Below are 12,207 nucleotides of genomic sequence, written 5' to 3'. Positions count from 1 at the left end.
TCTGATTAAATTTTAATGATTTTGTGAATACTGTAAAATCGCTCATGCTCTGGAGTGAGTGAGTGAGTGAGTGAGTGAGTGAGTGAGTGAGTGAGTGAGTGAGTGAGTGAGTGAGTGAGTGAGTGAGTGAGTGAGTGAGTGAGTGAGAGAGAGAAAGATTCACAAAATGAAGGACAATTAAAGAAAGCATGCATTTCAATAATAAAGTAACAAATTAATCTCTGTTGCAGACTTTGAAAAAAATAAGATGTCTAAAACTGAATTTTAGACATCTTTTCATTTCAGTTATTATTAGTAAGAATCCCATTTTAAGTGCGAGACTTTTCTATAGTATGCTGATTATATTTAACAACAGCCTTCCATAAGGAAGAAGTTTTTCGTGATAGTTTTATGCAAAATGAGGTACAACACTGCCGCTTGGTGTTTAAATGAGGCATTACAATAGATTACCGAAGCTTGACTGTATTTAAGGTACTTGGCACACATTTCTGCTAGAATTTAAGGGTCAATATAGGCTGGTTCACATAGAACTACTGTGGTTTAGAAGAAGCAAATTCATCTCTTTCTGGAATTTATTTCCAGCGGAACAAAATGACGATTCCAGCGGAAGTGATGTCACGGTCCGGCCCCCAAAACTGCAACCGGGGTCTCTGATGTTATGAAAACTCCTCAAAGAAATGTTGAGTAACTGCCTGCTTGTTCGGCGTTACACAAGACCATGTGGAGAGGTTAATATCAGCTACTCCAGTAGTTGACCAAGTAAAAACTCCAGGAAGTAGTCTGGACTGAGAGAAGACACCAGGCAGGCGGCATGGCCAAGCGGAGAAAGTGTGCAGAGACGGAGGCCGATACAAAGAAGCCGAAGCAGGTGCTGAACGCAGAAGGCAGAGGAGCAAAGACGAGAAGCAGGAAGAAAGCTCCAGGTATTAAAAGTCAGGGATGCAAATCTGACGTGCTTTTTATCAGCAGTAGCTGTAGCTTTGCAAGTGTTGCTGCTGGCAACCAGAAAACTGTCATAGGTATGTAAATCTGTATCTGAGATCATTGTTTCAGCAGCAGAGTGAGTGAATATTATAGGTACCTCTAATTGACATCCAAATATATTTCCAGTTGTGCAGAACATTGTAACTTTCACTTAAATTTTTGCAGGACCTAAAGAAAACATTGAGTTTGTTATTGCGATTTGATTGTTTTTTGTTTGCTTGTTTTAAATCAAGCCCCGTACTTGAATGAAAATTATTATTGAACTCTTCTTTATTGTGCACATGTGTATACATTTTCATGCTGGCATAAGCAGACAGTTTGAGCTTCCAGTGCAGGTGCATGGATGAATGGTGTGCATGGTTACTGGAGTGGATCTGCTGTCCTACATGCACATCTGTGCTCCACTTCATCAAAACACGATGCACGATACTTTACTTAAGTACGAAACATGAAAGATTTCAGTTTTATAGTCTGGCTGGTCTGTCCATTAGTTTGATTTTTTGATTTTCTCCCTGGTTTTATAGTTTCACAACAACTATGTTGATCAGATGTTCACACACACTCATCGTACACATGGATTTTGTATTCATTTTAGGTTAAACTCAATTCCATACAACAAATAATTGTGATACATTTGGAATACAAGTTTTGATCTGTTGCAATATTTTTTAAAGCCACAGAGGTTCAATATCATAAATACATACAGCCACTCTTATTGGGTTAAATATCTCATAGCATTTTGGTTAAAGTTCAGCATTAACTTCCTCACTCCTGAATCATATCTTTTGTTACCGTGTCTGCATAAGCTTTGTCTCCTCTATAAAATAGTTCTCTGCAAGGGATCAGTTTTGGTCAAATTGTTAAAACTTGGACACAGCAGGACAATGATCCCAAACACACATCAAAACTGGTTTTAAATTAGATCAGTTAGGCTGGCATTAAGATCCTTTAAAATCCCAAAAACTTGTGAATTAGGGCCTTAAAAATGGATTAATCCAAAGAAAACAATCAAATTTAATGAGCTTATTTGACAATAAATTCAAATGTGTTTATTCTGATTGACACTGTACTTTATTTTTTATTGTCAATTTTTTGGGGGGCTAGAAAATGATCCCGCAGAAAAAGAGGAGAGGCTCGAGAGGAAGGTCAACCCCAAACCACGTTTGTCTTTAAAACGTGCAGCACAGAATAAATCCTCTCCAGCCACAAACAGCACTGCTGACAGTAAAACAAGTAAGTACTTCCAGTCTCTGCCCAAGGAGGAGGTTAACAGTGAAGACGACTTTGAGATGCTGACTGCTGCGCCAGCCGCAGTTAAGAAGAGCACCAAGAAACCAGAGGAGGAAGAAAAAGAGGAGGAAGAGGATGATAGTGAGGATGAGGATGACTGGGAAGAAGTGGAAGGTAAGCCTGAAAAATCTGAGATTTTATGGTGTGAGCTGATGGGTGGAAAGTTAATCTAAAAACACTGAGTTTGTTTGTGTGTATGTGTGTGTGTGTGTGGGTGTGCGTGCGTGTGTGTGTGTGTATGTGTGGATCAGAGCTGGCTGAGCCGCTGGGTCCGGCTGAAACACCAGAACCCATCCTGCCTTCACAGCCTGTAGAGATCGAGATTGAGACCGCAGAAGTCAGAAAGCAGTGAGTAGATGTGTGCAGGAACAATTAGAAATACTCCAAATATTTTAGCTTTAGTGTTATTTTTAATTAGAATAAAAAATGATTACAGTGTTGATGTAATAGTAGTTTACACCCCTTACCTCTAACCCCATAAACACTTCAAACCTCCTGTGCCAGTTAAGGGGCTTTAAAGATTGATGATTTCATGAACTTTGGGTTTTATAGCAGACATACACATAATTGCAAAAATATTCTCACCCCCTTGATCTTTTTCACATTTTATCATGTTAAAATATGGCCTGTAATAGACCAAATTAGTGAAATTAAATGTTTATGGAAAATGATTCATGGTTTTCTGAAGCTTTCTTAAACAAAGGTCTGAAAGGTGTGGTGGTGTATTTAACTCACCACCTCCAAATCAACAATTTGCTGAACCAGTTGGATTTGAGTCTTGACTTTGACTAGGACATTATAGGACATAAATGAGCTTTGATGTGAAACTTTAAAGCATAGGCATATCTCTTGACTGTATGTGTTGACGCCTTTTCCTGCTGAAAGGTGAACATGCACAACCTAATCAGTCCAGGGCTCACAAATGGAACAAAACATCCAGAAAACTGCAAAACATTTGAAGCACTGAGTTTCTTTAAATCTAGGCTAAAAACCCACCTGTTTAGAGTAGTGAACGGAACACGGATCAATATGTTTGATATGCATTGACTTGATGATTTTGATGATGGTATTTGACAAAATGAAATGCTTGTTTCATAAATGGTGACACTGATTTCTTTTTATGATGTAACAGACTTTGAACTGCCTTGAGGTACCAGTAAACTTGGCTTGATTCGACAAATGTCCTCTGGGCTGCACTTTGTACGGCCCTACTCTAAACATTGTGGAGTCTCATACATTTTTAATTTAAACACAGGTGCTCATAGTTCTAGGGTTTTTAACCTTTATGACAGATATACAAACTGCAGTATCTCCATTTTATATGACTAGGAGTTAAAGGCAAGGATTTGTTTCTGACGTTCTGCCAGGAAGAAGAGGCAAGCGGAGTTTGAGACGTACCTCAGGCGAATGATGAAGCGGTACAAGAAGGACCTGCTGATAAACACACACAAGGTGAAAACACCGTGCACACCTCCTCTCCTTTGGCCTCATTTGTCGGCGCAGCGGGGTTTCCGATCTTCTCTGACCTCTGGTGTTTCAGGTCCACCTCCTGTGCCTTCTAGCTAACGGGATGTTCCGCAACGGGCTGTGCAGCGAACCGGACCTGCTGGCGGTCGCTCTGTCTCTGCTGCCGCCGCACTTCTGCACAGTGGCCAGGGAACGCATTGACCAGAACTACCTCTCTGGACTCCTCAAGTGGTGTGTGTGTGAATGTCTGCAGTGTGCTGAACTTTGAACTTTGTTTTTTGTTTGAGAAAAAAACCTTAAATGTCCTCAAACTCTGCCAATCATGTGAATATGGATATTGGATTCCTCTTTATACCTTTCAATTAGAGTAGAAGCACGTTGTGTATTTTTTATATATATATATTTTTCTATGAGAGCCAAAAAAACAACAACACATACACATCTCACTATACACACATAGTAATCAATACACTCAAAAATACAATACTGACAAAACATTGGGCAAAAAAAAAAGTAAAAATTACAAGGCACCAGTTTCAGCCCTTTTTTTTCCAACAGAAAAAAAGAAAAATTAAACAATAAAACTAGAAAACAAACCCAACTGCCCTTTCAAAGTCAACCCAATGGAAATAAAAAAAAGAAAAGAAAATCATTCATCGGATATGTACACCCGTATTAATGACCAAACCTAAAAATTTCAGTGACAGGCACCTTCAGTTGGGCAAAACCTCCACGTTTGAAAAATAGGAAAGAAAACATTGGCATTTTTGGTAAAACTTTTGTGTAAACCCTCATATGGTGTATTTGATTTTCTCAAGTTTAGAAAAAACCATCATGTTTTTAACCCAGAGGGATATTGTGGGACATTTATCAGACTTTCAGTGTAACAATAAAGTACATCTGTCCATTAAAGATGGAAAAGCAACAATATTGATTTGAGCAGAACTTGGCACTAATGTAGGGTTGAGGATTGAATAAAAAAAAAATATATTATTCTACCTTTTTGCCCCTTTTAGGTTTACAGCGACCTTCACCCTCGACCCCAGCCTTCCCATTGAGGAGCGTCCGAACGCTCAGGCTCTCCTGCACAGGCGACTGGGAAGCCTCTCAGCCAGAGACCACCAGGAGATGACTCATGTTGGGTTTTTTTACCTCTCCTCTCCTAATGCAATCCATTGATAATAAATAATAGTTTTAGTATAATTCCATGTATTTTGTTTTTTTCTGCAGCTTTTTCTCTTGTTCCTGAGGTCTCTGCAGCTCTTCTGCCGACTGGTTCTCTCTCTGCACCCAGTTTCTTTCAAGCCTCCGTCCTCAAAGGTGATGGCCTTTCACTAACTTCATGTTGATGGACATATTCTGTTTAGATGACTTTTTGATTCTGCAGGTCAGGCAGTGATCAGACTTGAGTGTAGCCACTCAGATTGACCTCCATCTTCCAAAAGAATGCTTAAATAATTGTTTTATAATAGGTTCATTAGAGGAGCTACTTCTCAGTGAAACGCTGGTAAAAACTTAGTTAAAGGGTTAAAAGAGGAGCCATGTGGTGATGACTTTCTGAAGGCAAGGTTTCAGAAAAAGCAGGAGTTTTTTAAGAGACAGAGCCCCAACTTCAAGGTGCTAAATTATGAAATCTGTCATATTTGATAGAGCATTTTTATAAGAAATGCTGAAATCAAAACAGTTGATTGTGCGATTGATTTATTCTGTGTGGCTTGAAAACACATAATACTGCTCCTTTAATGTCAACATTAGCTTGATATGAAACATTTAGGTGTGACAAAATGACAAAAGCCTGGAGAAAGCTTTAGAGGCACAACTGTAATAACCATAAATAGCTATTTTTTCCAGTCCAAAGGGGCTAAAACATCAACTGGTGCTGCAGAGCGTTGCCAGACAGGCCAGGAACGCTCCAAGAGCAACTCTCCTGAGACAAAAGTTTCTCCAGGCACCAAGAGACAAGCTCAAGGTGAAAAAGTCAAAGGGAGCAGCGGAGGCAAGAAAGCAAAGAGGAAAGAAATGAAGGAGGAGGGAGAGGAGAAGCCCGTGTCATCTGGAGGGCAGAGACCAAAAAACTCCAAACGCCGCAGCGTCGCCTCAAAGGTCAATTACAAAGAAGAGAGCAACAGTGAGGCAGACGAGGAAGAAGAAGAGGAAGCTAGTGATGCTGAGAAATATCAGGAATCCAGCGAGGACGATTTTGAAACCAGCACCAAACCTGCAAGAAAGAGGACGGGGAACGGAAAGAGATCTGAGAAAAATTCAAGTACCCAAAGTGCTCTAAAGAGAAGAAGCCCTGGTGGGAAACAGCAGGAGAAAAACGAGGACAGTGAGTGGGAGGAGGATGATGAAGACGAAGGCATGACGAGCAACAGAGCGAAGAGACGGAGCAGACAGAGGAAAGACGGACCCGGAGCAGACGAGTGGATAGAGGTCTACCTAGTCAAATCGTCTTCGTGGGTGTGTGTGGACGTGGAGCATGGAGTCGGAGTTCCACACCTCTGCTCGCAGAACGCCACCGCGCCGCTGACCTACGTGGTGGCGGTGGATGGAGACGGCTTCCTGAAGGACCTGGGGAGGAAGTACGACCCTACCTGGATGACGGCGTCCCGGAAGAGGCGGGTGGACGACGAGTGGTGGGAGGACACCCTGGAGCCATTCATGGGCCCAGAGGATGAGCGGGACAAAAGGGAGGAGAAAGAGGTAAGTCCAAACAATCGACTCCAAATGCTTCATGAATTATTTTCTTAACCCTTTTGATTTTGTTGATTTTTCTAAGTTCTAAACTCCAGTGCAACCAATCGCCAGAAGTCACCTTATTAGTAAATGGAGTCTGCTAACGTGTCATATAATCCAAGTTTAAATCCAGCTGTTCTTTAAAGACCAACACTTCAAGAAGTAATGGTGTTACTGCAAACATTTGGCTAAAGTACGTACAATGTGACGAATCAGGTCAAGTTATGAATGATCTGAAAGGTGGTGTCAAGGAAAAGAAAATGCACAGTTTATGTGTTTACTCGTATATAAACTGTATGTATTTTTGATCATTTCACCTCCCCTCCCAGCTGCAGAGCAAGCTGCTGAACAAACCTATGCCGACCTCCATAGCAGAGTATAAGAACCATCCTCTGTACGCCTTAAAGAGACACCTGCTGAAGTACGAAGCCCTCTATCCTCCAACAGCCGCTGTGCTCGGGTACTGCAGAGGAGAACCGGTGTACTTCAGGTCAGTTCTACCCCTGTTCTTATTGACATAGTACGCCGATGTTGCACATACTTATCCATCTACAACATTAATGCTTTAATGATCAGCTGTACTGAGCCAGGAGATGAATATCAGTATTTGAAATGTTCGGTAGCCTGCAGAGTCTGAGTTTTATGCAGTTGTTAGCAGTTTGGAGTTTATTTCAGCTTCCTTTTTTGCGTAAAACCTAAAAACTAGATCATTTCTAAACAGACACAAGCTGGTCCACTAGGGTTCTACTGTAAATATTGCCCTAAAGATGGAAACTGTTGAGTCCATGTTTTTCTGTTTCCACCTGATCGTGCTGTGTTTTCCTTAAAGCTGTTCTTCTCCAATTCTCAGTCCACAGTTAATGTCATTTTAATATTACACCTTTCTTAGAAATACACCTAAAAGTTTTCAGTAAAGTGCTTTATAGAGCAAATAGTGATAAAGAGGATATGATTGTATTCAGATGTAGTATATTTTTAAAAGAAAACAGTAGGATATACTTTTAAAGACAAATTAGGGTAAAAGATAAAAATAAAAGCATCTTAGATTTGTTTTAGAAATGCTCATTTTATGTGCATATCTAAAGTCTGATAAAACACGATTACATGTATTTCTCCTTTATCTTTCTTATTCTGAATAGAAGGCCAGACCACAAAGAGTCCAGGGACTCAAATGTCTTCTTAGATATTGTGGTGCTCTCCCATTTTAAATGCTATAAATTGACAGTCAGTCTTAGAACCTGAATGGTAACCAGTGAACAGAAAGAAGCCTGACAAGCCATGTTTGACTGAAGCAATTCTTTCCCCTTTCTTTTACAGAGATATCTTGGTGTTAACTAAAACCCACATAAGTAGACAATAAAATGAACAGCCTAAATGCAATTTGTGTTTCCTTCCTCCAACACAACATTTTTCTCATGTTAGTACCAATAATAAAATTTCAAACCGAAATAATGCAATGCCTTTTCATTTTCTGTCATCGTCAGTCATGAGTGACTGTAGTCACTGGTGGTTTCACTTTGCCAGCATGAAAAGAAAAGAATTTTAAAAATGGGGCGGAAAAAAAAATATATTTCTGTCTTCACTTTTGTTAGAGATTGTGTGCACACCCTCCACTCCAGAGAAACCTGGCTGAAGGAAGCTAGAACTGTTCGACTTGGAGAGGAGCCGTACAAGGTGACACCCTAGCTGGATCCTGTTAGTCTCTGAAGTTCGAGGAAGCATTTAAATGAAAACACGGTTCTACTCTTACGTTTTAGATATGTCCGATACAACCTCTTTTATATACTCCTGTTAATTATTCTATCCTTATCAGATGGTGAAAGGCTTCTCCAACCGTTCCAGAAAGGCCAGGATGATGTCCGAGATGAAGGACGAGAATGATCTTCCTCTGTTTGGAGAATGGCAGACTGAAGAATACCAGCCACCCATAGCTGTGGATGGGAAGGTAGCTGCCTTAAGAAGAAACACACAGTTGTGCTCATGCGTTTGCAAACCCTGATAGAATTTCAGATATTTTTTTATTTTTTTTTGGCAATCTTTTATAGAACATGAAATTGCAACAAGTGAGAAATTATTGGAAGCAACGAAATTTCCATCATAACTGCAAAGATGATTATTCAAGATGCAAAGAAAAACCCCTAAAAGTTGGCCACCTGTTTGCAATGCGCACAATAAAGAGGCTCTTGAAGAAATTTGATCTCTGTGGCCCAGTTGGCAGAAGACAGCCAATACTACTCTATAATTCACAGAGACGTTTACGGGGGAATTTTACTGCCATAAGTCAAGAGCACAAGTCTTTGTTCTCAAAATGTGTAATGCTTGCACTGAAAACTTCTGCTCTCTTTCAGGTGTTCTCTGTGCTCTCAAATCTTTGTACTCGCGCTCAGACTTTCTCCTCACGCGCAAAACTTCTCTCCACACAGATTAACTCTCCGCTCGCAAACCTCTCTGCTCGCTTGTGAATTCTTTTCTGTTCTCTCTCAAAGCAAAAAATACCATCGCCCCAGCAACGTTCCAGCCAATATAATTAAAGTGCTATTCTGTAAATCTGTAAAGTCCCATCAATAGTGTGTCCTACCCCATTTTAAAAGGGCAAATTAAAAGAGAAACATGCAACATTTTTGGCATAATTCTTTTGTTATTTACTCCCTCTGTTCAGGTCCCCCGTAATGATTACGGTAACGTCTACCTGTTTAAAGCCTGTATGATCCCGGTGGGCTGCGTTCACCTGAGGCTGCCCAACCTGCACCGCGTGGCTAGGAAGCTGGACCTGGATGCTGCGCCTGCAGTCACAGGATTCGACTACCACGGAGGATACTCCCACGCTGTGTAAGACCTGACGGCGGGCTTACACACACTGCCACAACAGCAGCAGATACTTTACCCGCACCTACAAGCTCCAGCTTTCCCTTTTTGAATTTCCTCGTCGTGTATTTGATCAATTAGTGAGTTAATAACTGATTCCTCTGTGTTTTAGGACTGATGGTTACATCGTGTGTGAAGAGGACGAGGAGGTCCTCCGAGCTGCCTGGGTGGAAGAGCAGGAGATTCAGAAACAGAAGGAAAAAGAGGTGAGGATCTTTCTGTGGTTCGTTTTTACTGAGTGGACGTTTTGAACTTCAGGTTTCCCATGAGGTCAGAACGAGTCTGGAAAAGTCTGGATGTTCGTTATTCCTCTATGTAAATGTTTGATCCGACTGTCCGTTTGTACATCCATCCATTTAAACATCCCTCCATCCATCATTACATTTATACGTCCATCTGTCTATCCATCCATCCCTCTATTCATTCATTCATCCATCCATCCACTGATAACTAAGGAGTTAAATATAAAAAAGTAAACAGTTCTGACCATCCATGTTGGGATCTTAGCTAAAAGTGATTAAATTTTTTATCCAAGTTAAACACAAACCAGCCATTTAAACTCCAATTACCTGGAAAATTCAGTTTGAGCTTGTTTTCTTCTTTCTTTCTTTCTGCCTCGCAGAAAAAAGAGAAGAGAGCGATCGCCAGCTGGACTCTGCTGGTGAAGGGTCTCCTGATCAGAGAGAGGTTAAAGCAGCGTTACAGCCAGAAGAGCCAGGGCCTGGGGAGCCTCGCTCCTGGAGAGGGAGCTGGAGGTTTCTCCTCCGATGAGGACGGGGTCGAAGTTGATCTTCCCGGAGCCAAAACGGCATCCGAGACTCTGGCGCTGTCCTGGCCCCAAAACAGACAAGCAGAGGAGGACGCAGATCCAGGCAAACAGAAGAAGAAGAAGAAGACGGCAAAGCGAGAGAAGAAGGGTCAAGAGAAACATTTATTTCCTTTTGAGAAAGTTTAAAGGAACCAAACATCAACGGTTTTCCTTTTTGGTGAAAAAAAAAAAAATGTGATTCAAAATGTGAATCAACAAAGCACTAAACTGAATACTTCTAACATTTTCTTGCTTGGGTAGCAGGATGGAATGCTTCCCAGGAGCTGATGCCACAACTTTTAGCAATGCTAAACAAAAAGAGGAGGTGAGGAATGTTTCTTCCGGCTGTGATGCTTTTTGTATTTGCATGTTCACTTTACAATGGTCTTACGTTTGGAGCCAGCAGGAATGCTCTAGTTAAGAACCTTTCTGTAGAGAAAACAAACACAGTATGAATGTTAAAAAAAAGAGTCCTTCAGGTTAAGGTGTAGAAATCATCACACTGCTGCTGGTTAGAGGTGGCTGCTGTCCAGTAGGTTTGTCATTTACTGCCTCCATTGGTGAAGATGTGTGCAATTATATTTTATTGCATTACATTTTATTGCAGCAGTATAATCTCACAATATTTTCAGCATTTATAGAGATCCTTTTTACCTCCCACATCGTTTTTTTTTTGCGCTGTGCACAACATCAAGATAAACCTGTGTCCTCCACCAAGTGTTGTTTTAAACTTTTTAATCACATCTCTGTAGATATTGAAAAGTTCCAATAAGCATTCCAATAATTTTCTGACTTGTTGATCTACACATATCTACCTTACTTGAAAGAGAAGAAAAGAGAAACGGAGAAAATGGATGGAAGAAAAGAGAAACGGCCCTCTGTGTCGCATCATATTTATACTCCAGGGAAACAGGTTGTCATGGATTGCTTATGCTTTTGAATAATGTTATTTTAAATGAATTGTTAGACGTTAATAAATGTTGGATTGTATGCCCACATTGAATCAGCTAAAAGGTTGTATTTCTTTCATTTTTCAGTGTGAGATTATACTGCTGTGGCAATAAAGGAATTTATTTCATGGCTTTTTAAGGCAATTCTCCCAATAATTGTAGAATTTGCAGCCTGTGATAATGTGTTGAAGGTAATTACAGAGGTTGGTTGAATTGGCTGTCTGCTGATCCTCCAGTTGTTTTTTTTCACGCTCTATAAAAAAGAATTTGCAACAAAAACATGACAATAGAAATTCAGGACGGACAAAAAGTCCTGCTGTGTTTGTTTAACCTCCGATTGTACAGATTTGTCCATTTTAACGCAATCACAATGACATTTAGCATTGATGTGAATCTGTTTTGGTTTGTGAGGTGGAAAGCACTTGATGATTAAAGAGCAGGCTGAGTCCTAAAGTTCAGGGTGCCCTTCCCCTTTGAAAATGTTCACTTCCTTATGTGCGCCCTTCTTTCAAAAGTATTTTTTATTTTCATACAGATTCTGTTGTACAACTTTCCACATTTGTCTTTGTATCTTTTGTCACTCTTTCTCAACTTTAATTTCCGCAATATTTTTGTACACGAGGTGACGGTAGTTGTAATAAAACTAGTCATGTGTTTTTCTATGAAAAGTATTTTTGTAAGAAATGTTATGAGTAAAAAGCAAAATAACCAAAAGAATTGATGAAGTCTGTCTATTTTTTTGTTTTCAAGCATTTACAAGACAAACAGAGTTATCAAGTTTTAAACCACTAAGCAGAGGGCATATCTGAGATAATTTGACTTGAAGCAAAATCCTCTTGTGCAAACTGTACAACACCTTGATTAGATTAGGCATCATAGTTGTTGGAACATTTTCACTCTTTACATCTTTTCACTCAACACAAAGTCCTTTTTTATTGTATTACTTTATTCTTAATGCATTGATATAATAGTTGCCTAGTTGTAATTAATACATTAACATTAAAATTCTCCTGGATAAATGCTATTTGACTAACTTTGAGTCATTTTTATGACCTTAAGATAAACAGAAATAGGATTACAAATAATAATCTGAAAATAGTATCCTGA

General features: G+C 40.0%; 1 protein-coding gene across 1 annotated transcript; it reads left to right on the top strand.

Moving 5' to 3' along the window:
- The first annotated feature begins 622 nt into the window (after positions 1–622).
- On the top strand, positions 623–11,817 carry xpc (xeroderma pigmentosum, complementation group C). Its single transcript, XM_044119596.1, has 14 exons — positions 623–923; positions 2,089–2,388; positions 2,526–2,622; positions 3,642–3,726; positions 3,815–3,972; positions 4,758–4,878; positions 4,972–5,061; positions 5,593–6,444; positions 6,807–6,967; positions 8,070–8,151; positions 8,291–8,422; positions 9,137–9,306; positions 9,455–9,548; positions 9,965–11,817. The coding sequence occupies exons 1-14, from the start codon at positions 812–814 to the stop codon at positions 10,295–10,297; spliced, it is 2,787 nt and encodes a 928-aa protein (XP_043975531.1). The 5' UTR covers positions 623–811; the 3' UTR covers positions 10,298–11,817.
- Positions 11,818–12,207: the final 390 nt, after the last annotated feature.

Source organism: Gambusia affinis, linkage group LG01, assembly GCF_019740435.1.
Source record: "Gambusia affinis linkage group LG01, SWU_Gaff_1.0, whole genome shotgun sequence".
Lineage (NCBI taxonomy): Eukaryota > Metazoa > Chordata > Actinopteri > Cyprinodontiformes > Poeciliidae > Gambusia > Gambusia affinis.
Note: the sequence above shows the minus strand (reverse complement) of the source record. Positions and strands in the feature narration are given on the sequence as shown.

What these genes read in the sequence shown, in the direction of transcription:
- xpc (XM_044119596.1), top strand. Translation starts at nt 812, where the DNA reads ATGGCCAAGCGGAGAAAGTGTGCAGAGACGGAGGCCGATACAAAGAAG. An exon ending in ACAAAAGGGAGGAGAAAGAG is followed by an intron (nt 6,445 to 6,806) that starts GTAAGTCCAAAC and finishes CTCCCCTCCCAG; the next exon opens with CTGCAGAGCAAGCTGCTGAA. An exon ending in GGAGGATACTCCCACGCTGT is followed by an intron (nt 9,307 to 9,454) that starts GTAAGACCTGAC and finishes TCTGTGTTTTAG; the next exon opens with GACTGATGGTTACATCGTGT.